A 27751-nucleotide genomic window follows, 5' to 3' on the forward strand; every position below is an offset into this window, starting at 1 on the left:
CTGCCAAATTAATATGCCAGGAGGAAGAACAGCACAGCCTGTTAAATATTAATGCACACTTTTTATTATATTAAAATCAGGCAATGGTCTGACGATAAAAAGGCTGCTTATGGAATACTGTCATCTTAAACTTTAGGTACAGGACGTTAAATCCTTAGAACTAACGTTTCCCCCAGAAAGAGACTAATGGGAACATCAATTGCTTTTCAGACTTGATAGTTGCCGCTTCAAAAGGTGGTTTTACACAAAAGAGAAAAAAAAAAAAAAACCCTTCAGAACACCATGAATTGCCTTTATTTCGTTATGCATCCGCATTTCAGCATTTAGTGGTCCTGAACGGGAAGTGGGAGACGCAGCAACGTGCCAGGAAGCCGGGCCCGCAGACTCCAGGGCCTGCTGTGCACACCGGCTTCTCCTCAGTCCCTGCTGAGCACCTGGGAAGCAGCGGCACCAAAACCAGCCTGTGCGCTGGGTCCAGGTTTCTCTGGTTCCAGTTGTCAGATTCCGCACTGCACCCACGTGGATGGCAGGGGACCCCAACAGGAGCCCTGGTCACCCCTCTTCACCGTCTGCAAGCCAAGTCATTACAGGAGAAGGAAAAATCCAGAGGGACCCTGTGTGCTCACGAGTGTCTTCAAGTGGCCTTTCTGCAGGTCTAGCCAGCAGGGACTATGAGGGCTGGCAGGTCTGGGAAACCCTGGTGGCTGCCCTGTCCACCTTAGGACCTGGGCCAGACGCATGGGCTGAGGGTGACAGCAGAGCGCAGGCCCAGGAGCCACAGCTCGTTGCCCAGGCTGGACGAGAGGGGATGGGGGTGGTTCCAGGAGTGGAGGAGGGAGGTCAGGGGCTTTCCGAGCTGACCCAGGGCTCTGGCCAAGTCGAGGACAGTGGAGAAGAGCGCGGGTGGTGCCAGTGGACAGGGGCTGAGGAGGAGGGAAAGCAGCACCCCTCGATCAGGTGGGGGAGGGAGCCCTGAATTCCTCGCGAAGGCCGATTTCAGAGGGGACGAAGGGTTACAATCTGTGCTTCGGCCAAGGATGGGGGTGGAGAGTGGGGGACCATGGCTTGGAAGGGGAGCGTTTTAAGACTTAAAGGTGACCAAGTGAGGCAAAGCAGCCCGCCCAGCGCAGTCCCCAGGTGCCACCTGCCACCTTTGCTCTGCTCTAGCAGGCCTCTCGGGGGCTGTCCCAGGGTGGGCGGAGGCAGGGGAGGGAGAAGGCAGAGCCCCGGCCACGTCATCAGCAGCAAGGTGGTTGTGTGATGTGTCTTTTCACAGTTGAGTTAGATGTGCCCACCGGTCAGGATGGGAATCGATTTAAATAGACTTTCTTGATCCCAGAAGTTCAACTACATGGACAGTGGTTACACTTGACAGGAGGATTTGTTATAGCACAACTTATATATTTCAAATGGACAAATTAGTATCGTTTACAGTATCTTAAGATAAACTGCCTTTGAATGGGAGCTTTCTTTCCAGTACTCTGAGTCTACAAGATGTGTCTAGAAAATTCACTACGGTGGAAAATGAAGACTGCTCAAATCGAATGGGGCTGTGGTTTCCTTTTTGATTAATTGCTGTAGCACTGTCCTTCCGGCGGCTGAGGGAGTTTCACGTTTTCTTTAGACACCATTAGGCGCCGTAGCTCTTGCAGAACGACCTTGATGCTGTACGAACTCTGCCATTTTGCTAGCACTGATATGGCCCGTGGATCCACCTACGGGAAGGAGACAGAACCATCACTCAGGTCCACAAGTCAAACAGCCGCACGCCTGGGCTGCGCCGCGGTACGGGCTGGTCAGAGCGCAGTTCTCAGGCTGAGCGTGCTATCACAGGTGACACCTGACCTGCAGGACGCCCACATGCGGGATCTCCTCCTCCAGCCACCGTTTTTCTTTTGTGTCCCAATTTGGGAGAGGGCAAGGGTGACGCTGGCACTTGGGAGGGGCTCAACCCCATCCAACTTGGCTGGGCAAGAATGACCTGCTGTGGGCCAGCTGTGGCCATCCCGGGCCTTGGATGCCATACCCAAGGAGGAGATGACAAGGAAGCACAGGGCAGTAGGGGTGGCAAAGGCAGTGGGCGGCTTGGACCCTGCGCGGCACAGCGCTCCCAAGTGCCAGGTGGCCCAGACACCTTACCGCTGCACCAAAAGCTCGAGGCTCGTCTCCGATTTTCTTTTCAAGTTTTCTGAATATGCTAAGGACACAGGTCTGGCGTGATCTCAGTAAGTGCAAGACCCTGCGACATGGCCCCTAGGAGTTCAGCCAGCAGCGCAGGCAGGAGGGGCTGACGGGGGCAGCGGGGTGCACCCTAGGCCCGGCTCCATCCCCAGCACAAAAGGATCCTGGAGCGTCTTGGATCTCAGATTCATGAATGAATGTATCAAAGTAAGTTTAAAAAGCAAGGTTATTAAGAGATAAAAATATCACCCCAATAGGTAGGGCCTGGAGGTCAGGGTGTGGCCAAGGCCTCTGGTCGCTTGCCCCATCACGTCTCCGCCTCACGGGGACTGAATACACCCTTATCTCAAAGTGCTAAGCAGTGCAGGCCACAGAAAGGTGACCTGAGGGGCCGGTAAACACGGCTGGGAGGAGGTCCCGCTCCCAGGTGCACAGACACTGACATAACCTCCAAAGCACAAAGCAACTCTCAGCCCAGAGGGACAAGTGGGGACAGAAACACAACTTACCACTCCATTAGAACTATTAACTCCATTCATATTAATTTTTGTTACAAATCTTACAAAGGGGGGTGCTTCTGGGTATTTAGGTCCACATTCTATTTTAAGGCTGTATATTCGGTTTTCATAAATTGTCTGGAAAGAAAGGGTACAAAGATGTCAGGCAATTACCAACATGGAGCTCAGACAGACAGACGTACAACACCATTCATTCCTGACTGGAGGACTCAAGTGCTGTGCGCAGCCAGCGGCCACAGGTCCCCAGGCTTTGGGGGAAGAAGAAGACAACTTGTTTCCAGTGTCGCCAAGCCTCACGGGGCCGCCTCTCCCTGAAGGCCGCCCTGCTCTGCCGCGACCCCGCTCACCCCAGGCTTGTGGGCCAGGGCACCACCTGTGCAGAGGGTGGGACGGCCACTGCCCCCAGGGCATCCACCCTCAGGGCTCCCTTCCCCCGCAGGCACGGTGGCTGACACTAGGGCATGCAGTGGTCAGGCAGGAGGCCGGGATCCCAGGCCTGCACAGGAAACACCAGTCCTTTGAAAAATGCCAACCACGCCTTTGTGAGAAACACAGGGAAGTTCCACTTACACCAGTGACCTTCCTAGTGGGCACGAAACTGCTGCCCAAGCTGGGCTGCCCCTCTTGCCTGGAGTGTCCCCCACTGGACTACCACACAACCCAAAGGCCCAGTTTAGGATCTGCCCAGTCCCTTACTCTGTCCTGTTCTAAGCTACATTGCAGGGGGGTGTCCCACTGTGAGGGCAGGGCCCCTGTGTGTCCCCTCAGCAGTCCTGCTGTACGAGCCACTGCTCCTACGAACAGTGACACCTAGTGGCCCCTGGGGGGAACCAACCGCAGTGGATTCCCTTCAGAATTGAACCCAGGGCGTCCCGCATGCCAGGCGAGCTCACACCCTCAGTCCCAGCCTCCGACACGCTGTGTGGCCTGCCCCTGACAGAAACCCAGACACATCTGAAGACTCAGAAGTCATTCACGTACCCGCGTCCCAGGACCCCAAACTAACAGAACCAAAGTCCAACTGTGGCTGCCCACGCACCGTCCATGCTCCTCTCCTCCCTCCTGAAGTGCTGCTGCCGTCTCTCCTGCCCATTCTGCAGGCAGAGCCCAGACTGCGGGGCACAGTGCCCACACCGGCTATCCCAGCGACTCGGGGCGAGGCAGGAGGGGTGTGAGCTTGAGGCCAGCTTCAGCAGCCTAAGCTCAGCACGACCCTGTCGCAAAGAACAAGGACTGGGGATGTGGCTCAGTGGGAAAGCCACCCTGGGTTCCATCCTCAGCACCAAAACAAACCAAAAGGCCAAAACCCCTACGGGTTGGGTCGGCCAAGCCCCTTTCCCTCAGCCCCACTGCTTCCACCCCAAGACCCCCCACCTCCTCCACCACCAGCCCCTCGTGGGAACCCACTGAGCCTGTCTTCTTGCTCCCCTGGGATCTGCTCCCACAGACACGGCCTCACTGGCCTCAGCCTGCGCAGGTTCTGGGAGAGCCAGGGAGGAGCCTCTGGCCCCCCATTCCTCTCCAGTCCCACCAGCTCTACCTGGGTGCCACCTGGGGGCCGCCTGGCAGCCGCTCGTGCTTGCCACGCTTCACGGAGTGGACACCTCACTGCAGTTCAGTGCTCCCTCCAAGGACAAAGGCTCCCCGGAAAACCAAAGCAGGAGGCGAAGAGGGCACGCGGGTGGGTCCCTCTCGTCCCGTGGCCTCGCTGCACCATCTGGCCGTCGCCGGCACGTTCTGCGGCCTGTCTTGCTCATTTCATGGCTCGCTCGCTACAGCACTGATGTGGCAGAGGCAGGCAGCGGACACGGCCGTCACGGAGATCAGGACTCGACACTGAAGGACACTTGAAACCCCTGCGCCAGCCCTCACGGAAGAGGGGAACCACCGAACGTCCGACCATGACGTGGCCTGGCGCTCGCCCCGGAACACGCACAGTGCCCAGCGCAGCGGGCACAGCTCTGGGGGCTTAGGAAGCCGGTGCGAGGCTTTCTCCGGAAACAGCGCGTCTGATTTCATCCTTTCACTGTTCCTGAGCATCCCCAGAGCCGCTGCAAAGGTCCCAGTCAAGAGGGCGATGTGCCGAAGGAGGGTTCCAGGAACACTCGGGATTTCCGTGTTTCGGGAGGTAGAAATGTAACGATCCTGATTAGATCGCTTCACACCCCGTGCCTGTATCTAATGACCATATGGAGCCCCACAAGTGTGAACAATCACGCCCATGAAATACACCTAAAAAAGATTATTTGATCATGAAACACTGATGACATGCATGAAACTTAAGATGCAGTTCGCCAGAACGGGGGTGGGTGGGTCAGAGCAGCAAGTCACTCCTCGCCTGCACGGGATGCTGACTGGTTCAGAAAAGTGCAAGGCACTGTCTTAACAGCAAAAGGTAACTATAAGCCACCTAAAACCCACCTGCAAAGGACTGACCACACCACCACGACACGTCCACACGCTGCACTCACCCGCTGCAGGACACAGCAGATGACCCACCGCCTCCACATCAGACACACACCTTCCTCCAGGTCGGGGCAGGTTTGCGCACACAGTCGATTTCTTTTTTTCCCTCCCCGCTTTTTATTGGTGCCTGATAGCTGCACACGCGGCGGACTGGCACGTGCGCACAGGAAACAGTGCAGTTTGGCCAACGCCACTCCCTAGCAGCTCCCCTCCCCTTTCCTCCTCCTCCCCGCAGTCTACTCTGCCCATTCCGCACTACAGGTCCAGAGCCTTGAAATCATAAGCCTTTCTGGGGCCTGAGACACACATGTGAGATAACCCCCTCTGACCACGAGAAAACACCAGGCAAATTTCCACAGACACTTCCCACAAAATACACGACCAGTGCTCCTCCAGTCAGGGGCCTCAGAAAACCCCCAAGAGCCACACACGGTGGCCACACCTGTAATCCCAGAGGCTACGAAGGCTGAGGCAGGAGGATGGAGAGTTCAAAGCCAGCCTCAGCACCTTAGCACGGCACTAAGCAACTCAGTGAGACCCCGTCTCTAAATAAAATACAAAATAGGGCTGGGGATGTGGCTTAGTGATCAAGTGCCCCCGAGTTCAATCCCTGGTACCAAAAAACAAACAAACAAAAAAACCCCTGAGAATGTCGGAGCCCAAGGAGCTCGAGACAGGATGGCGAGTGCACGTGGCATACGTACTACGTGGACTCCAGGACAAGACAAAGGTGAACATGAAGAACTCACAGAGCAGCTTCACTTAATACCGATGCGTGGACGCTGGAGGAGCAGTGCCTGCCACACTAGCACAAGAGGCTGCCAACAGGGGAAGGTGTCACAGGCCCTTTCTGCACCACCTTCACTACTTTTCTGAAACCTAAGAGCATTATAAAATAAAATTTATTTTAAAATGTATGAAGGCAAGCATGGTGGCACCTGCCTACGATTCTAGCTACTTGGGAGACTAAGGCAGGAGAATTGCAAATTCCAGCCAGCCTGGGCAACTTAATGAGACTCTGTCTCAAAATAAAATTTAAAAAGGGACTGGGAATGTACCTTGATGGTAGAGCATTTGCCTAGCATGCACGATGGGACCTGGGTTCAATCCCTAGTACTGCAATAAAAGAAAAAAATAACAAAGTATGAGATATAAGAAAAAGAATAAGGTAGTTGCTACAAAAATATGCAAAAAAATAAAATCTAAAATCTAAACATACAAAAAGGTAACATTTGGTCAGCCAGTCAATTGCTTACTCAATTCTAAACCTGCACCGTTACATATGAATTACTTTTGTGTGCGGCATGAGTGTGTGTGCACGCTGGGAGCATACACCTGTTGCCCTATAAATTATACTTAATGTACACATGCTGTGTTAGAATGGAGGGTGAACTCCTGAAGGGACATTCTACAGAGCCTAAGATTTGCTGGGCACAGTGGCACATGTCTATAATCCCAGCTACATGGGAGGTCAGCCTCAGTAACTTAGTGAGGCCCTGTCTCAAAAAAAAAAAAAAAAAAAAAAAAGCCATGGTAGCGCAGCGTGGGCTCAGCCCCGTGTCTACATGAACAGACGGGTAAGACCTGAATGGCTCAGCACGCAGGCAGCAGGCAGGTGCAGACAGCAGGAAAGGGTGGCAGAGATAGGCCACCCTGCTGATCAGTCACACGTGGACCAGGGGTGGGGACCATGGTTAGGTGGAAGACAGCACAACAGGCACTGATTAAACAGGTGTCAGTGGGCTCGAAGAGCAAAGAGGGAACGGAAGGAATACGCCCTGTGCCCAGGGCTGGGGCCTAGGGAAGAGGTCCAACGGCTGAGCTCCGGCCTCCCGAGGGGCCGCCGCCTGGTCACCGCAGGTACCGCCCTGGGGCAGGAGGGCGGGGGAGGTGATGGGCTGGACCCACTGCTGATGCCAGGAGGAAGCGCAGAAACTGAGGCACAGAAGGATGGGCAGACAGGAGGCAGCAAGTCCCCTCGCCCTGCCCCTGCCTTGCAGAGCCTGGCTGAGTCGAGCACAGAGGCGGGCAGGAGCTGGCCCGGCAGCACAGAACGGGGCAGTGTCCTCTGCACACACTCCCTCGTCCCACCACTGTGGCGTCCTTCTGGGAGCCACGGTCCCATCTCCAGTGTGGCCCTAGTGTCCCCCAGATGTCCTACTACCTAAAGATCACACTGTCCAACTACTGCATGAGCCTGGTGTGAAGGGAAAGAGGACAGAAGCTCCTGCTCCTTCTGCCTGCGGCCCCAAGTCAGAGGCCAGGGCTCCTGGGCCTGCTTTCTTCTCTGGCCGCCCTGCCCAGCAGGTGGCCACTTTCTGCTCTGTGCCTTCCGCCTGCACCTCTCTGACCAGCTTCCTGTATGGACTGATTGCAGAGGAAACACCGGCATGGGCTCACATCCGAGAGCCAGCAGCAGCACCCAACGGGCACTTTATGTCCACCGCAGCGCCGCTCAACAGCCAAGATGGGGAAGCAGGTGACCTCAAGCGTCCACTGAAGAAGGAATGGATGGGGGTGGGGTGTGCTGAACATCCACTCTGTCTACACACATGCACACAGAAGAATCTTACTCAGCCACGAAGAAAGAAGTCCCTCCACCTGCAACAGTACATATGAACGTGGAGGGCAGGTTACTGACTTAAACGAGCCAGACACCAACCAATACTGTTTGATCTTACTAATATGTGGAATCCAAAAGCTGAGTTTCATAGAAGCAGAGAGCAGCATGGTAGCTGCTGGGAGCTGATATGTGGGGGAAAGGGTCAGAGGGCACAAACTTCCAGTTATGAATACATTCTGTGACTATGGTCAGGAACACTGGATTGGATCCTTGACGTTTGCTAAGAGTACCTCTTTTTCCCTCTATGGCACAGTGGACGGAGCCGAGGGCCTCACGCAAGGTGGAAGCACACTGCCACTGCCCTACGTCTCAGCTCCTTTATAAACATGTTATTTTGAGACAGGGTCTTGCCTAGGCTGGTCTCCAACTTGTGGTCCTCCTGCCTCAGACTCCCAAGCGGCTGGGATTACAGGTGCGCACCACCACGCCTGGGGAAAGCTCATCTTAAAAGTCCTCACCACGGACAGACACAGACGTGCACACACAGTACCTGTGTGTTGGTGGACGTGTTGATCTGTTTGAATGTGGCAACACCATACAATGTGTGTGCACACCAAATCGCCAAGCTGTACACCTTGAATATACACAATTTCCACTGGTCAATCATACCTCAAAGCTGGGGGGTGGAAAGAAATATCTGACACAATTTCTTTTCTTGGGCGATGCAGAGTTAAGGAGAACTAAGTCCACTTCCTAGGCTATACTGCCAGACACTCAGGTGCCAGTCACAGAATTGCAAGCTGCTTCTGCACTGGTAGGGAAGTGTCCACCACCTGCCGAGGAAATGCCTGACTGCAGAGCTTCGCACGTGTGGGCTCACTCTCTTTCAGGAGGACCTGCCCTGCGCACCCACACACCGGCAGGCGGACGCCGCGCAGCGTCACTCTGTGGTAGCCACCCCACAGGAAGTGCTTTCCTTTCCCCAAGTGCCCTGGAAATCCCGGCCCGACCTCGGGCAAGATGCGCACAGACCCATCCCCCGGCTCTCACCTGCCTCAGAGGCCTGATGGCGTTTCCCAGCCAGGGCCACTTCTGCCCTGGGCCAGGGCCGTGGGGAATGCAGCAATGTCACCAGGTATTTACAGCTGTCACAGTGGGGACTGGGGTGTTAATGGCATCTAGTGAGGAGAGGTCAGGGATGCGGCTAAACATCTTGCAATGCACAGGACAGCCCTAGAAGCACCACAAAAAGAGCCAGTGCGCTGGGCTGTAGACACTAGCCACTGCTAGCGACTCTGCGGTCAGAGAAGCATGCACACCCAAAGTGAGTGCAGTCAGATGTGTGCCAGAGTTCTGCAGGGAGACAGGAAGCTGTGCTTTGAAGGACACGTGAGACGTGAGGCGTGTGTGTTAGTCAAATGAGACGTGATGAAAACAACGAGCACAAAAAGGTGGAAATGAAGTTTTCTCCCTATCCTGGCCTGCCACTCCCTTCTGAAGAGGCCCACCCATGTCACCAGCTCGTGTGCTTTAAAAAGACATCCTAAGCACACAGCACGGGCAGACACATGTGACCGCCTCCTCCCACAATCAGTGGCCCCCACTGGAACCGCAGGCTACTCCGTGGAGGGCTTTGGAACCTTTTTCACTTACACATCAGACAGGCCATTACGTCTCAGCACACAAGCACGTCTCGTTCTTTCCAATAGCTAAGGGGTACCTAAGATGGTCTATTCAAAGACACTGAGGTCATTTCCAATATCTTGGTATTATTGGCAATACTGCATGAAGTGATTTTCTACACTGCCTTTGAGCAATACAACAGAAAAACTGAGGAGTAAATTCCTAGCAGAATTACTGGATCACATGGTATATGCTTTTAAAAAAAGTTTTACTGGGGTACTGGGACTGAACCCAAGGCCTGTGCATGCTAGGCAAGCACTCTGCCACTGAACCATGCCTCCAGCCTTCGTCTAAAAAAAAAAAAAAGAATTTTGTGGCACTGGGGATTGAACTCATGGCCCTGCACATGCTAAGCTCCACCACTGAGTTACATCCTCAGGGCTGTCCCCTCCGCCCCCTGCAGTGCCAGGAAATGAACCCAGGGATTCCTCTTTACCACTAAGCTATACTTTCAGTCTTTTTTGTTTTGTACCAGGGATTCAACCCAGGGGCACTTAATCACTGAGCCACATCGCCAGCCCTTTTTCATTTTGAGACAGGGTCTAAGTTGCCCAGGTTGGCCTTGAACTTGTGATCCTCTTGTTTCAGCCTCCTGAGTAGCTGGGATTACAGGTGTGTGCCTCTGTGCCCAGTTCCTGCCTTTTAAATTTTGAATGGAAAACTTTCTCTTAGGTAAAACAATAAAAAAATAAATAAATAGAAAGATGAATTACTCAGGTTAGAAGCTTTAATAATTATGTCAATATTCCAACTACAGAGCAAATATCTTGTACACTGATCATAAAATTGACTGGTTATAGGAAACATCTAGAAGCAGAGTTCTTTTTATGACTTTGTTTTTAACCTTGGAGAACCAGGTAAATCAAAATTATAGGGGTACAAAGACAGAAAATAAGATAAACCGTAGGGGTGAGGAGGTGGAGAAATGGAAACCCCGTGCACTGCTAGCAGGACTGTAAAATGGTACAGCAGCTTTGGGAGACAGTTTGGAACTTCCTCAAATGTGAGACACCATTGTCATATGATCCAGCAATTCTGCTCCTAGATTCACACCCAAGAGAACGGAAAATGAACGTTCATGCAAAAGCCAGTCCACAAACGTTCTTAGCATCACTATTTAAAAGAGCCAAAAGGTAGAGCCAATTCAAATGTCAATCAACTTATGAATGAATAAACAAAATATGGTATATCCAAACAAGAGAACATCCAGTCTTAAAAAAGAGTTGTAACAGGCTAAGGGAAGCCAGACACAGGAGATGACTCACAGTATCCACTAATATGCAACATCCAGAAGAGGCAAATCCATAGAATTGAAAGTAGTTTAATGTCTGTCAACGTTTGAAAGTAGGGGGTAGTGAGTGACTGCTGATGAATAGCAGTTGATGAATTCTTTTTGGGGTGATGAAAATAGTGACATTTGCACAACTCAATGGGATAAAACTCCTGAATTATACACTTTAACAGGGTGAATTCTATAATATGGGAATTTATATCTCAATAAAGCTCTTACTAAATAGATACATGGAAAGTACCTGCATACTATCGCTACTACTAAAACTTATTCCCTTTGAAAAGAGAAAAATTAAAATTCAGGGTAATCCAAGCTGCTTTAGGTGGAATAGAATATTCCCAATAGAACTTCCTGATTGTCCCCCCTACCCGATACTAGGGATTAAACTGAGCCACCCCCCCCCCCCCGGCCCTTTTTATTTCTAATTTGGGAAAGGATCTGGCTAAGTTGCTGTGGCTACCCTTATATTTGTGCTCTTCTTGCCTCAGCCTCCTGAGTTGCTGGGATTATAGGCATGTGCCACCATGCCTGGCTTCTTGTTGCTTTTTTTAAATATATAATTCAGTGGTATTTAGTGTATTCACAATGTTGCACACTAGTTCGCTCTTACTTGTGGGAACTATGAATGAGTGAACTGGTGAACAAATCTACTGAACAACTACCCCACTCTGAGTCATTCCCAGGTACTCTGGGAGGAAGGAGGAGGAGGAAGAGTCTCATCCTCAACAATCCTACACCTTTCTTAAGAAATGCAGGGAAGAAGCCAAGAGCATACAATGGGACAGCAAAGAAAATCACCTCGATGGAGAAACAAGCCTTCTTCATAGGAAAGAGGATAAAGAAACGAGTAAAAACACATTAAATGTATCACACCCCACCCCCAAAAAATCTACAGTGTCACAAAAATGACTTAAAAAGCAACAGGAGGGCTGGGGTTGTGGCTCAGTGGTAGTGCGCTTGCCTAGCACGTGTGAGGCACTGGGTTTGATCCTCAGCGCCACATATAAATACATGAATAAAATAAAGGCACTGTGTCCAGGTACAACTAAAAATATTAAAAAAAAAAAGAACATGCAGCGCTTTTTAGTGTCATGCACCACCAGTGCCACTGATCTAGGTGCCTGCTGGGGCGCCCCAACGAGGAGCTTCGGCCTCGCCCCAGCCGTCCCGCCCACAGTGAAACAGAGCTCGCAGGCAGTTAGGAGGGGATGTCACTGTCCTCAAGCACTGTCAGGCAGGAGCTCCCAGTCTGTCTGCAGTGAGCGTCACCTTGTAGGAAGCTATTCCTTGGCTCCTATGTCAAGTTAATACAGTACAGAGCGCTCAGGGCAACTCCATAATGGTAACAAATAAACTCTCAAAGCAGGAACACAGCGAGACCACGTGGCGGAGTAGCTGGTAAGGGGACTCCCAGTCGACAGACTTGGCAGGGCAGTTATCAGCTATGTGACTCAGCAGTGACCACTCCTGATCTGTTTCCTCATCTGTGAAATGGAACGCAATCACACCAAGAGATCTACCAACGGGACCTGGGGAGAGTAAGTAACAGTTCTCGAGGGTTCGCTATGTTTCCTCAATAAAGGGGAAGCTGGCATTATGAACGCTGGAAACTCAACAAATCACACGCTCTGACAGTCACCTTCCCCAACTCCTTGTCAGGGTCCTTCTTTGCAAAGCTCCCTGGATCTAACAAGGCCTGGAACAGAGCAGAGCTGAGATCAGACCTTTGCTGGTTGGCCCAGTGAATTAGGATACAGACACGGCAGACCTGAGAAACCACGACTGTGCAGGCGTCCCCAAATTCCTCTGGGATCGGCTTCAGGACTGCTGGCTAGGCCTGGAGTCTGGTAATTGGACAGTTTGCTCTAAAGTACACCTGAGGATTCAAAGATCTCAAGCCTCACTGGCTACATGACATGTAAATTCACACCGAGTCTAAACAGGTTTTTGCTTACCATTCAGAGGGATTAAACAGCATCAGAGGAGGTTCACATATATAAACTGAAACTGGTCAAAAAAGAATAGCCACATTTCAGAAAATATACCATTGGTGAGCTTTTTCCGCGATAAGGCTAGTACGTTTCTAAAAGGAGGCACAGTGAATTTAAGACATTGACATTTATAGCCGCAGCTCGACGCTTACTCTTGGAGGCCCAATTATCATCCCTGTCCATCTCGTAAGTGTCATGTCTTCGTCATCTTCTAGACCCCAGCTAACTGTGCCATCTCCTACTCCTTTCTGGCCTTCTTCGAGTTCTTCCAACAGTCGGAAATTGCGAGGGACTTTTACTCCTAAAATAAATGGAAAGAAATTCAAGATACTAGCAACTACAGGGGGACCTGTAAGCACAGAGCCGGCTGCTTGTCGTCACTACCTGGCAACGCAGCTGCGAACATGCAAACAGCTCCTCACGGCCGTCCCGCTCAGACCAGCGCTTACCAGTGCACTGACATTAACTAGCACGACCAGAGGGAAGAAGCATGTGTTCTGTGACAGGTGACGTGATCAGGGCTAGAAAAACAAACTTAGGGCACCCACCCCAGCCTTGACGAAGTTCATCAAGATTTTACACATCCAAACGTTGATCCCTGCGGGTCCGCTAGAGTGAAAACCACCAATGAAGTGCCAGCCTAAGTATCCGACAGAGGCTTTTTTGTTTTGTTTTGCTCTTATGCCATCTCTCTTCTTTTTTTTGGTACTGGGGATCAGACCCAGGGGTGTATTTGGAGACAGGCGTTCACTAAGTTGCCAAGGCTGGTCTTGAACTCGCAGTCCTCTGGCCTCAGCCTCCCAAGTCACTGGATCACAGGTGTGTGCCACTGTGCCTGGTCTTATACGTACTTCTGAGGCAAGGGTAAGCTCATTCATTGGAATGACTTTCAAATGACAGTAGGAGGAACAGCTGCCATAGACACATCAAATAAAAATGGTATTTTCTTAATCAACTAAGAGTCAGGGAAGGTGCCATGGATGAAATGTTCCATTCTGTAAGCTGCAGTTTCTCTCCCCATTTGTGAAAAGGCAGAAGGCAGCAGCTGGTTCCCTAACATACCCGCTTCCAAAACCCCAAGTCTGGGCTAGTAGCTCATAAAAGCCACACTCAAACCGCGCAGGTCCAAGCCAGTACCCGAGTTCGGACAGGGTTGAGGCCCGTTTAGATGTCTCTCAAGAATGACCCGAGGCGCTGGGGCCTTCCGGGCTGGGACTTGGGGTGGGCGGCCTAGGGCCCTTCTTCCTGGCCGGGCGTGGAGCACCTCCTCTGAGGCTGCTCGCCCAACCACTCCTGCTGGCCTCTCCATCCTCTCCCATTTTCTCTGTCTTTTGCACTATTTCCTTTGGGGGGAAATTTGGAATCTAGACAAATTACAAATTACAAGCTACCTAAGCCTTGAAGGCCAACGCTCCCTCTGGTCAGACTCAGAGGCAAGCAGGACTTACTACCTGACTCGAGAGGCCTGGAGGAACCCGAGACACGGGAGGTTTCCCCAGTACATGTCGGCCTCTCCTAAGACAGGACACAGGCCTTGCTGATTCAACCAGGACGCGCCTGAGCCCTGCGTGGCTGGACACTTCTCTAGGCCCTGGGGAACAAGCATGAGCAGAACGACGCCAGACCCATGGAGTCTTATTCCAGCAAGAGCTCCGCACTGACAAGTCCGTGTGAATTACACAGTCTGCGCGCATGGCGTCCTGAGAGCAGCAAGTGATGGAGGGCAGGGCTGCGGCTTCAAATCACTGTCATGGGTGTCCTGACTGAAGACAAGGAAGCAGGGACTGACCTACAGAACGCTGAGGGCGTGTCTTGAGGCAGGAGGCAGAGCAAGCAAAAAGGCCCCAGGGAGGTTGTGGAAGAACAGCAGCAGGAAGTGAGACCCAGGAGAGGCCTGAGCCGTCTCCCAGAACCCCTCGCCTGCTGGGTGAAGAACGCAGGGAGGAAGCAGCCAAGAGGCCCCTGCGACCACCCCACACAAGGCACCAGCGACCTGCCCACGGAGGTGACAGTGTGATACGATGCTGGGTACTAGAGGTCTGAGCAGTCAGGTGCCCGAGACGTGTGAGGAGGTCTACAGCTCCCAGGGTTTAGGTCTGAGCAACTGGAAGGAGAGAGCTGTGAATGGCACATTAGATGACTTCAGGTGTGTGACCGGAAGCTCCATCTTACAGTAATGATTTCTGGGGGGAGGAAGGGGAGTGGGGTTTACTGGGGACTGAACCCACGGGCACTTAACCACAAGCCACATCCCTAGTCATTTAAAAAAATATTCTATTTAGAGACAGGGTCTCACTAAGTTGCTGAGGCTGGCTTTGAACTCGAGATCCTCCTGCATCAGCCTCTCAAGCTGCTGGGATTACAGGTGTGTGCCACCATGTGGCTCAGTAATAAACTTTTAAAAATATTTTTTTGTCAATGGACACTTATTTTAAATGTGGTGCTGAGAATCAAACCCAGTACCTCACACATGCGAGGGAAATGCTCTACCACTGAGCCACAACCCCAGCCCAGTAACACATTTTTAAGAATAACTTATTCAGGGGTTGGGGGAGTAGCGTGGTGGTACAGCTCTGGCCTAGGAGAGTGAGACTGTGAGATTCTAGGTTCCATCCCTGCTACTGGGAAAAAAAAAAAAAAAAAAAAAAAAGAAAAAAAGAAAAAGAAAAACTTACCTAGGGCAAATAACAGTATCCTAACTCCCCATTTACAACAACGGTAAATTATCCCTTTTTTTTTTGTTTTTTTTTGGTACTAGGATTTATATCCACCCGAGTTTAACCACTGAACCACACCCCCAGTCTTTTTTCTTTTTTATTGTGAGACAGGATCTTGCTAAACTGCCTAGGCTGACCTTGAACTTGTGATCCTCCTGCCTCAGACTCCCAAGCCACTGGGATTACAGGCATTCACCACTGCACTTGGCTAAATTATTCTTTAAAAAATAACTATAAGTAGTCAGTTGACTGAAGAAGAAAATATTAAATATCATACAGTTCTTGAAAGAAACAGCAAAAACTGTACTTGATGCTGGTTTGAGAAACACTGGCATTTTTCATCTGCAGCACACGGAATGGATTCTTCAGCTACACTGGATTAAGTCCCCTCTCAAAGACATAACACTGAAATATGTGGCATTTTGTTATGGCAGCCCTAGCAAACCAACGAAGAAGAGACATCTCAAGAAGCTTAACACTGGAACCAAGGTGTTAACAATGGTTATCTCTGTGTGCAAGGATTATGGGTTATTTTTCTTCTTTCTTTCTTTTTTTGGAGACAGGGTCTTGCTATGTGGCCCAGGCTCGCCTTGAACTCTTGGGCTTAAGCAATCCTTCTGACTCAGCTTCCCGAGTACCTGGGACTACCACAGGCAGGCGCCTAGCTGGAACTACTGGCTGGCACCAGGCTCTGATTTCTTTTACCATAACAAAACAAAATGAAAAAAACAGTTAGGAATTAAGCCAACAGCACTCTAGGCAAGGTCCCCATCTCGGGGCCTTTGAAGTTCCTCTTCTAGCAGACTCTTCCTTCTCAATACCCACAAGCCACGCTCCACTTCAGTTACAGGACACCTGACCTCCATAATGATCACTTTCTGTGTCAGGTATTTAAAAGCTAGGAGGAGCCATTTCTAGTAGCACTAGTCATCTTGTAAACTTTAGCAAAGAACATCCTATGGCTCAAGTGACATCTTCTCATCTAACAACCAGACCTGATTAAGAAGTTCTAAATCGGGCTGGGGAGATCGCTCAGTTGGTAGAATGCCTGCCCTGCAAGCATAAGGCCCTGGGTTCAATCCCCAGCACCGCAAAAAAAAAAAAAAAAAAAGTTCTAAATCCAAATACCACAAGATCTCTGCTATTAGTTTCAAAATAGATGGTGATTCAAGTTACATTTTTTGGGTTGTTTAATTTTAATTTGTGAAGTAGGACAAAATAGTATATTGGTGATTAACCCTGTATTTCCAACACACATCTCTATTGGATCAGATATTCAAAATTACTTTAAAAAAAAGGTGCAAAACGCCCACATACAATTGACCCAAAGAAACAGAGGCCAGCTGGGCATGTGGCATGTGCCTGTGATCTCAGCAGCTCAGGAGGCTGAGGCAGGAGGATCAAGTTTAAAGCAGCCTCAGTGAGACCCACCTCTAAATAAAATATTAAAGTGCTGGGGATGTGGCTCTGTGGTTAAGGACCCCTGGGTTCGATCCCTGGTACCAAAAAGAAAAGAAAAGAAATATGGAGATCAGTTCAATGTACTTTAAGTCAGCACCTGGAAAAGTAACTGAGAATCATGGAGGGCAAAGTGAGCTGCTGTTGCACCTGTAATCCTGGAATCTGGAACAATGCCATCCAAATTACTTTTGAGGTGCTGGGGATCTAGCTAGGCAAGTGCTCTCCCTACACAACTCAGTCCAGGCAATTCGATTTTGATTCAAATTGTAAAAGAGGCACCAGAAACAGTTTAATGAATAAAAAACTTTGTATTGGTCAGTATCTATTAGGCAATGTAGAAATATTTCAAGAAGGAGTTGGAAGAAACACAAAAATATCAGAATAACTACACTATATACCAAGAAATGACAATAAACATTTATTCCATTTGAATAGAGGTTCTCAAACTTGGTCTCAAGACTCCTTCACATCCTTAAAATTTAACAAAGACTTCTAAAAGTTTTTGTTTATGTGGGTTTTACAGCTACTGATATTTGCGAAGTTAGAAATTACAACTGAGAAATTTTAAAAAAAAAGTTTATTCATTTAAAACTAGTTGCAACAAAGATCATGTTAAGATAAAAGATGTATCTTATGAAATAACTATATCTCCCAAAGAACAAGAGAGCATTAGCGAGGACAGCGGCTGCTCTGAGCTCTCCTCACTACCTGGCTGAAAGCACACGGAGAGCTGGGACCGAGGTGAGCCTGCTGAAAGTGGAAGGTCACTCCTGGGCCCCGACCAGCCTATGGGTTGGACTCGGTTCGTGGAGCACCATTTTGCATCTAACTGGGTCAGAAATTCCTCTGAGCAGGGCTGGGCGTGGCTCGGTGGTGGAGCCCCTGTGTCCCATCCCATGCTGTCACCAGAGGTGACAAATTCCTTGAGCTCAAACATCCCATATTCAGCTTAGACAGTCTGCTGGCATCTGGCGTTTAAGTACTTTGTTAAGCCTTATTTAGCTGAATCTCGAAGAGCCCATCCGCAAACTAGAAAGCTCCTAACAAAGGCTCTTAATTCTTAGCTCACTTTTTTAAGACACAAACTTTTTTAACTCAAAAACTGACTAAAAGCAAAAATTGGAGAAGACCAACAGCTAGCGGAAATCAAATTACTGCACTCCCCTACACTAAGGGCATGACGCTCCTGTCAAGGAACCACAGCGGGCTCATCATGTTCAGAATGTGTCAAACTGGCCACCACATTTACAAGCCAAAAACCCCCCAAATCCCCAAAACCACCTCTACACTTTCCAGGACTGCAAATTTTGGCTTTCACCTGCTCCAAAAAAAAACCTGCCCTATATATAAATTATCAGCATATACGCACATACATCTTCTTTCAGCGTGGTAATCATCCAACACTTCTGCAGCTCTGCGCCAGACAACACGGGGCTACGGAGAAGGAACGACAGGAGCCTTCTGACAGCACGTCGCGTCTCAGCGCGCACACAAGACACGCACACACAAAGCTACACGCACACACAAGGGTCAGCGGAACACACAGTATGGAAACACAAGAAAGAAGTACAGCCTGCCACAGGACAGGGTTTCTTAGCTTTTGAGGGCTCACACCCCTATGAAATCCACTGAGAGATGAAGAGGCTGGGGTCATGTTACTAAGACTGGACTTTACCTTTTGGGTAACTGGTGGGGAGCTGCACGTGGCCCTGAGTAGGACCAGAGGAAAGGCGGAGCAAGGCTCCCAGGAAATGCTCAAGACAGTCTGGAAGGCCGAGGCCAGCCTGGGGATGGCTACTGCTAATGTTTCAGGTACAGAGTCAGAAGCATTTGCTTGAAATCGATTCTGTGACAAAACCTGTTACGGAACTTCTCACAGGCCTGGCTGATGGGAAGCAGAGGGCTGTTGAGAGATTTGCCACGGTCTGTATCAAGGCGCTTGAGTGCGGCGAAGTTCCTGGTTTCACAATGTGATAAACAAAACCAACCAACCAACCAACTGGCCTATGTACAGAAGGTCTCAGATAAACATTTGTTGAAAAATTTAAAAAATGGAGCATAAAAGAATATAAAGGTCTGCAAACTCCACTTTTATCAGGGCAAACAAAGTCGGCCCATGTCTCCCTGTGTGCAGACTCACCTCATCAAGCTCCGGATGCCAGAGGGCAGCAGGCCATCTGGTCCAGCACTCTATTCCTAAAGGGCAGGTCCGAGTGCTGGCTACGCAACTCCCACCAACAAGAACCAGCATGGCCTTCAGTGAACATGTGATACGTCTCAAGCAGAGGTTTAGGAACCCAGACCTGGGATCAAGTTCTCACAGCCCAACTTTGGTTTTTTTCTTTGGTACTGCTGGGAAATCAATCAACCAGGGCCTTCATGCATGCTAGGCAAGTGCTCTACCACTGAGCTACACCCTCAAGTGCTCTGACTCCACCACCTTCCAGCAATTTAGCTCTACACCTGAACACGTTTCCTTGAGCCCCAGCAAAGAAGGAATCACAATGCTCCTGCCTGCATGTGGCAGGAGAGAGTAAGAAAGACCTGGAAAGCACCTGTAAGCAGAAGACCTGGCACATTTTAAGTCTGCTACTGAATCACCTCCACCAGCACACTGTAGGATCCAGCATAAAAACAAACAACCCAGACCCCTCGCTTAACCCCAAGTCCTCCTCCAGCTACCATCTTCTTTGTTCCTTATTAGCAAAAAAAAAAAAAAAAACCAAAAAGTCTCAAAAGGGTCGTCTAGAGTGCTTGTCTGTGGTTCTCCACACAGGCAGCTACTCCAGCCAGGCCTTCCTACCCAGTCACTGGTGCCAGGGGCTCCACGCCCCTCCAATCCTACAGTCAAAGCCCACAGTCGATTCCCAGCCCCCACCCCAAGTTACTGGTGCTCTGGGCTCCTTGCCCTCCTCAACCCAGGTTCTTTCCCCTCCCTGGCTGCTGGGTCTCAGGGTGGTCCCTCAATCTCTGCTCTTTGAGGTCTTGACCTGTTCCATCCCCCAGGTGACTTTACCCAGATCAAGGATCCAAGGAAGGAATGTCCAATTTATACTTCCCGTTAGCTGCCTCCCAACTGTCCTCATCCACACACCTCCAAAATGGAGTCCCTTGCTCTCTTCCTCCAAGAACACTACTGAAAACCCGTCTCAAGGTTGTGGTACAAGCATTTCTCCTGACCCTAAACTTTGGAGTCCTGACAAGGAATCTTCCCTGTCCATATCCAAGCCATTTACAAATCTAGTCACTCTTTACTGTTTCCACTGTGATCGCTCTGATCCCTCTATCTAGTCTGTTTTCCAGAACGATCCTTTTAAAGATAAGCTGGGTGCGATCCCTGCCCTTCAAGCCCACCACTGGCTTCCTGCCAGCACTGCCAACTCATGCCCTGGCCTGCACAGCCCACCGCCACCACCACCATCCCTTGCCACTTCTCGCTTGCTCCCTTACCCTCGGCCACACCAGAGCTCTACACTTGGGAGGCGGCGACCTTCCCTCTCCTCTGCACTTGCTGCCTCACCCTGGAATTCTGTCCCACAGCCAAGTGGCTGACTTGATCCCTTGTTCCACAATTAACAACTAACCTCTCCGTTTTCTCCTCTTGGTTTACTCATCAAAACTTTTCGGGTCCTGGGTGCTGAACCCAGGGGCGCTTTTCCACTGAGCCACATCCCAGTCCTTTTTATTTTAAGACAGGGAAGTATAGCCTTTCTTTTCTTTTTTTTTTTAAATGAGGGAAAATTGTTTTCTCACTCAAACCACACAGGAAAATGGTTCATTTTACTTTTGTAAAATGAACTGTTTTATAAAATCTGTATGAAAGCATGTTATTAATATTCCAAACATTGCATACAAAGTTAATATGTCAATACTTTCTGCAAAACAAAAGAGCATTTAAATCCAAATGGCCTAACTACACCCTAGTCCTAGAATTTCAGGGGCTACTTCAGGTATATAAATCTAAGCACAGGCGGAGTTCAGAGATCCTGAAGCCTTAAGGATGTATTTGTCAAGAGTGAGGAGCTCATTCTACCCAAATGGAGAGCATAAGATCAAAATCATGACTTAAAATATTTTAGTGAATAAATTAAAAAATGAAGTTTACATATTCCAAAGAACGGAAGAATAATTGACCAGAAAACCCAATATTCTGATGTTTTATTCCTACTGTACTTTAATCAACAGACTCAAACTAAATTTTAAGATTTCCAATATTTCTTGGTCAATCTGACATCTAAAATGCAGCTAGAAAAACAGCGTCAAGTGATGATACAGAGGATATAAAAATGGACTTGTGTTAATCTTGCAAAACCGAGAGAACTACAGGTTCTATAAGAACTAGACATAAACAAGGAAAATCTACATCTAATAAGTATAGTTAAGTAGACTGTAACTACTAAAAAGTTACCTACGAACATAAGATAATTTCACCAGGGTGCTAAAACATCACAGCAGTCCACGACCTTTTCTAAGAAAATATTTGTTCCTATTACTTCAGAATTCTTTCCAGAGGATTTTTCCTGGATCTGTGTCAGTATCAAAAGCCAGCCAGTTATTCTCTTGGCTAAATATAAACTTAAAAGTCAGCAGCTGCAGGAAACTACAAAGAGAACACAACACGGAGGTTGGAGAAGCATGAATATTTGATAGTCTGACACCACGTCATCCTAAGACACTTAGAGCAGTAATCAGAAGACAGCAACATACGAAATGTCTGTGGTACAGAAAGGACATCGCAGCACGTGACTGCTGGAGAGCCCGGCCTGGCCCAGGACCTGAGTTAGAGTAGCAGAGCCTCCAGGGCTCCTGAGAAGGAAGCTGCTGGCTACCTGGGTTTGCGTTCATTCGAGGAAACAGTGAACTGAGCGAGGAATGTGGTGCCGCTCCCACTTCAGAAAACGGGAAGGCCTGCAAGGGAAGGCACCAGGCTCATCCTGAGGGCAGAGGACAAAGCTGAGCAAGCAGCTGGTGTGGCTGCTGCCTGGGAGGCGCCTGCCCAGAGCGGCGGACCTCTCTCCTCCAGAGCAATGCTTCATCCCCTGTGGTCCTCAGAGACATCAGCTGGGAACATGCTCCACCGGAACTCCAGAACGGGAACTCCGAGAGTGTCCCAGAGAGTGTCCCAGCAACGTGACAGGCCCGCCAGGCCACCTGGATGCTCCCTCGTTTGAGACCCATTGCTCTAGGGGAAGAAACTGCAGCAAACTACCCGTGACAGAGTGCAAGACCTTGAGCTCCAGGCTAGGGTCAGCGAGGAAGGCCAAGGACTAGATTTTCTCCCACAGGGGTGCAGACAAAGAGTAAGCCGTTAAGAAGTGAGTCAGGACACTGGGGAAGGCAAGGACACAGTTAATTCCACGATAAAGCACCAAGCCGAGCGCCAGGGTGAGAGCTTTCCTTGTGGAAGGCTGAAGGGTCACTTTGCTTCTGTCTGATCAGATACACTGCTTCTCTACATGCCAAATTACATTCTTGGCAACACCAAAGTAAGACCCTGGATTAATCACTGCAACATTCAACAAATATTGACTGAACAGCTACCTACAATGTCAGGGACCAGGCTGGATGCCGGGAACTTAGCAGAGAACAAGACAGAATCCTGCTTGATGAAAGGAACAGAAAATAAGTAAACAAATAAGACTTCAGGTAAGCTTGTGCTTTAGAAGAAAACAAAACAGGTACCTGGGAGAGTGACAAAGAAAGCTATGTAGTCAGGCACAGTGGTGCACACATGCAATCCCAGCAACTTGGGACGCTGAGGCAGGATCACAAGCTCAAGGCCAGCCTCAGCAACGCAGAGAGGCCCTAAGCAACTCAGCAAGACCCTGTCTCAAAATAAAAAATAAAAAGGACTGAGGATGTGGCTCAGTGGTTAAGCGTCCCTGGGTTCAATCCCCGGTCCCAAAAAAGAAAACTCCATGCAAAGGAGTGGTCAGGAATGAACTTTCTGGAGAGGGTTGCATCCTGGAGAATGATAAGCAGCCAGGCACGTGAAGATGTGGGGACACAGCACAGCCAGCAGGGGAAGAGCAGGAGCACAAGTGTGTGCTACCAACGTGAGGAGAGGGGACGGCAGGGCCAGGACCACTCGGGGCCTGGTGGGCCGTGGGAAAAACCTGAGCTTATTCTGCAAGTGCACCAGGAAGGGCTTTCTGAGGGGAAATGACAGGTCCTGACATTCTGCCTCCTGTGTAGAAAATGTCTGGAAAAGGGGAAGACAAAGCAGGCTTCCCTGACGTCCACACGGGAGAGATGGTGTTCTGGTTACAGGGAGCCAACAGTGGAGACAGGGCACATTTGGGGTTGCACCTGCTGGACTCGCCACAGGGTGGACGTGAGCCGAGGAAAGATGCCTGCTATTCACCCACTGTTATCTGCTTGGCTGAGGCAGAAATGTCAACAGACAAGCCAAGGGCTGGAAGACCACCTGTCCTGGGGCAGAAATGTCCCAGTCCTGCACCCCCTGGCCCTGCATCTCAGTTAAGCCACACCTCTCCAGCTCTGCTTCCTCACCTTCCCACAGATGTCTGCCTCGAGAGGGTTCTGTGAAAAATGAGATGTGTTTACTACAGCAATTAGCACACAGTCCAACGTGCAGCCTAAAAAAGAAGGCTGAGGGCTTGCTTGCAAACGAAGATGAGGACTACTTTGTACGTGATATGCCAGGGCCCAGGAGGCGTGAGTTACTCAGGGTAAATGTAAGCACTTCCCTAAAAATGGTCCCAACTCTCATTACCCAGGAGGGGATCAACAGTGCAGGGATGCTATAGAAAGGGTTCCTGAAGCGGGTGGCAGACGCTTCTCATTAAAGTCCTTTCTTTCACCCAAATCATAAACACTCCAGGACTCAGGAAGAGCATGTCAAAGCCCCTGTCTTCCCCGTTCTTTCCTAAGGTCCTGGAGCGGGTTGGGGTGGGGACACTGCAGTCAAAATGCCTGGGCTCCAGCCTCACCATCGCCACTTCTCGGCCAGCCACCAAACTCCCTCCGTAACACCATGGGGCCCACACGTCCCTGGTTAGCTCACTGGGCTGTGGAGAGCCAAGAGGAGATGACAGGAAAGGCCCCGCAAAGTCCCCGGGATACTCCAAAGCACTGCACGTGCTATCAAAGTAGTGGCTTTACGATATTTACTTCACCCACTGTGCTGCTCCATCCTTGCTGGGGCCTTTTAGACGAGGCAGAGGATGCACAGTTTGTACTCTACTGGATCACACTACCCAGAGTCACGATTCAAAATGGGGAGGAATGAGGAGGAGAGAAAGAGGAGGGGGTCGAGAACGTGCAGGGGAGCAGGGAGATTTAAAAGTTAACGTGAGGGGGCAAAGTCAGCATCAGAAGGCACCCTGGCGGTCCCCTGACTGGACAACGGCTGGCACTGGCCCAGCGATGCCAGTCCCCATCACTGGAGCAGACTGCAGTTTCTCCGGCTGACACGACAGGGAGCTCTCCTTGAATGTAGGGCCCATCCTGTGCAAAAGTCACTTGGCCACAAGTGACTCAAGATGGCTCGCACAGGGACACACAGGAACTGAGACCTGCTAAAGGACGTGGGTTCTCATCACCATCCCCAGCTTTCTCTAGGGAAAGCTATTTAATCTCTACTGCCCACATGTTAAATTTCCGTAAGCCAGATGTGTACATGAGGCCACTCTTATGTAGGCAAATATGAAGTCACGCCCAGCGAGGGCTTACCCCTCTGGGACCTGGTTTCTAGTTCACTGTCAGGGAAGTCTGTGGGCTGCAGGGTGACAGCAAGGACCACTGTCTGAGGTCCTGCACTCTTACACAGGGCAGGAGGAAGTCACCTGTCACAGTGTGGCATCCTGGGGATAGGGGGATTTTTCACAGTCCTACTCTCTAGGATCTGTGCAGAAACCACATACCACAGGCCCAGGGGAATGAGAAGGTGGTGTGGCCAAGTGCTGACCATAAAAAGCTAAGGTCAGCCTTTGCAGGAACTCAAAGGCTTCACAGCTATTTCCTGGCATCCAGGGCACAGACTGATCAGCAGGTCCACTTTAACCCTGAGCACAGGCTCCTGAACACACTTCGCAGCCTTCTCAGGATTAGAAAGTCTGCACACGCATTTCAGTCTAACCCAGCTGAGGTCCTTCTGATGCCACGCCTTTCATTACCTGCGGGCACAAGTCACATGTCATTTTAAGGCATTCAGTCATTCATTCAACCAATATTTACTGAGTGCCTATTTCATATGATATACTAGTTCAATAGCTTTCCCTTGTACTTCACGAAATCCAAAGCCACATCTCTGAGCTAACTCCTTAACGAGTCTCCCTCACACACTGAGGACTTTTGTTCTTTCAACACATGAAGCTTGGACCCATATTAGGGTCTTTGCATGAAGAGTCCTCCCTAAGGGACAAGCTGCAGGGTTGGCTCTTTCCATCATCTGTCTCAGTTCAAATGCCACTTTCCCAGAGAAGCCTACTTTGACCATCTCTCCAGAAACTATCACATCATACAATTTCCTTCAAAGCACTCACTGCTATCTGAAAATATTCCTGTTTGGTTTTGGTACCAGGGACTGAACCTAGGAGTACTTAACCACTGAGCCATATCCCCAACCATTTTTATTTGTTGAGACAGGATCTAAGTTGCTTAGGGCCTTACTACATTGCTGAGGCTGACTTTGAACTTGGGATCCTCCTGCCGCAGCCTTCCAACTGCTGGGATTACAAGCATGCACCACCACACTTGGCTGAAAATATTCCTAATTATTTACTCTCGTAATAGCTTTCTCCCTGATTTGAATGGGAATTCAAGGACAGGAGCTATATCCATCTTGTTTGCTACCCATAATAGGACATACAGGCCCTCAGTAACTATCCATTTTGGGAAACCAAGTATAGGGTGCCTTACGCCTGCTCTCTATCTAAACCATGCCATGTGCTCATGTAGTCCACTAGACAGCAGCTGCTCACGTTTTTCTGATTGCCTAGCATTTATGAAGCACTCTCAAACTGGAAAGGCCTCGGGAGGTTAGAATTAAGGAGCTGTTAAACCGGATTGCAGGTAGCCAATCTCAAGCAACTGCAAACAGGGCTAAGCTGCACGGTAACAATGGCTGCCACGGACACGCTGCCTTCCCCAGCTCATAGCAACCTGGCGGGGATGGTATTCTGGTGAGAAGCCTGCCCTGACTTGGCCTCTGTCTCCTGGGAGTGCCTGTGGTAGTGTTTTGGTAAGTGAACTGACTCAGCAACGTACTAGCTGAAACCAAAATCTAGTAGGTTGCTTTTATTAGGTCCCCTGCATCCAACTCTTTAGGTCCCACCCTCAGTCATACTTGGATACGAAAGAGCAACATCCTGAAAAGATGAGCTCCCCTTACACCTCCACACCGCTAGTGACCCCCCCTGCCTTACACCCAAGGGCTTTAGTACCCAGGCTGGTGTCCCTGCGGGCCTGTTTGCTTCCTCTATCAGAGATCATCCACCTTCATTCCGTCTGGGAGAACTTCCTGGGCTGAGGGTGCAGCCTCATCAAAGGGAAGACAAGGTCTCCCCAAATCCTGCACCTCCAGGCTCTGACTCTCTTCCCCAGCCAATGACCAACCCACCTCCACGACCATCTGAGTCCATCCCTGGATGTTCAAGGGCAGAATGCTAATCCTCCATCAGCCCCTTTGGGTATCATCTTCGGGTCCCGCAAGTGTGCACAGCAGAGGATCCAGTCTCCAAGTGCTGCTTCCCTTAGCCTACCAGGGACCACCAGACCGGAGTCCCTTCCTCGAGTATTCCCTCTTCGCTGTCCTTCATCTGATCTGTCTGTCCCATCCGGCCAACGGGGAACTTCTGAACTGAACCCACCAATCTGTCCCAATGACCCAAAGGAGTGGAAAGGAGAGAAGGCCTCCACCGGACAGCCACTCCCAGGTCTGCTTCCCTCACCGGGGCAGGAACAGAATTCCCCCTCCAGGGAGCCACCTCTGGGCGCTCCCGCGTGCCCTCTCCCTGCCGCCCTCTCCCGCTCCACTCGCGGCTGGCCTCCCTGACTCCCTGACTTGGAGAGTCATCTGAGCCCTCGCACAGGGCCTGGGGCCGGGGGTGCCCCGGGTCGCCCCAGCCCGACCCCCGGCCGCCCGAGGAGATGCCCTGCTTCCCCGCACGCAGCCACGCGACGCCTCCCTCCCCAACCTGCCGACTTGCTCGGCCAACGCCTGGCCGTGCGGGGCTGCTCCGCCACCGGCCGCGCTTCCTCCGCCCGCCCGCCCCCGGGCGCCTCGCCGTCCGGCGGGCACACGTCCCGGGGCCCGCGGCCGGCAGGGGCTTCCGGCCGCCGCGGGCGCCTCCCCTCCCCGCTGCCCTCGGCCGCGCCGCGGGGCCCGCTCGCCGCCCACAGGCCCCTCGGCCCCCGCCCGTGCTTCCGGCCGCCGCCTGCTTCTCCTCCCCGGCGGGCCGCGCGGGCCGCCGACGCGGAGCCCCGCGAACAGGGCGGCGCGGAGACGCCGGCCCCGCTGCAGGGGCCTTCGCGGGCCCCCGGCCCCGGCCCAGCCCGCACCCCCTCGGCCGGCCGGGCCCGCCCCCGCTCACCCGAGCCCGTGGTGGCTGCCATCTTGCGTCGCTGTCGCTCGAAGGCCGGCCCCTTCTTCTCCCCCCGCCCATCCCCGGGCGCTGGCGCGCAGGCGCAGGCGCAGGCGCAGACGGCGCCGCTGACGCCCGCCCGCGGACCGGCGCGCGCCGGCCGGGAAGGGCTGCCGCCCAGAACCCTTTCAGGGCGAGGAGATATCTGCGTGCGCGAGGGCCCGGCAACCTGCAAGTCGCTTCCGGCGCGGGTGCGAGGGTGGTGTTGAGGTGCTTGGTGAGAGGGGCAGGGGCGATTAGGCGTGGGAGGGCGCGACTGTGACAGAAAAGGGG

At 51.1% G+C, this 27751-nt stretch overlaps 1 protein-coding gene across 4 annotated transcripts; it reads right to left on the minus strand.

Annotated features, from left to right (window-relative positions):
• Positions 1–271: 271 nt before the first annotated feature.
• UBE2V1 (ubiquitin conjugating enzyme E2 V1) lies at positions 272–27583 on the minus strand. 4 transcript variants are annotated; one of them, XM_079127049.1, is made up of 4 exons: positions 27428–27583; positions 12846–12994; positions 2691–2816; positions 272–1715 (listed from the first exon to the last, which is right to left on the minus strand). In XM_079127049.1, the coding sequence occupies exons 1-4, from the start codon at positions 27447–27449 to the stop codon at positions 1569–1571; spliced, it is 444 nt and encodes a 147-aa protein (XP_078983175.1). In that variant the 5' UTR covers positions 27450–27583; the 3' UTR covers positions 272–1568. The 4 variants fall into 4 exon arrangements, with proteins under 4 accessions (XP_078983175.1, XP_078983177.1, XP_078983178.1 ...); XM_079127051.1 differs by lacking the exon at positions 27428–27583 and adding an exon at positions 6224–6281 and having other exon boundaries at positions 12846–12982; XM_079127052.1 differs by lacking the exon at positions 27428–27583 and adding an exon at positions 12658–12709 and having other exon boundaries at positions 12846–12932.
• Positions 27584–27751: the final 168 nt, after the last annotated feature.

Source organism: Sciurus vulgaris (genome assembly GCF_902686455.1).
Source record: "Sciurus vulgaris genome assembly, chromosome: 2".
NCBI lineage: Eukaryota > Metazoa > Chordata > Mammalia > Rodentia > Sciuridae > Sciurus > Sciurus vulgaris.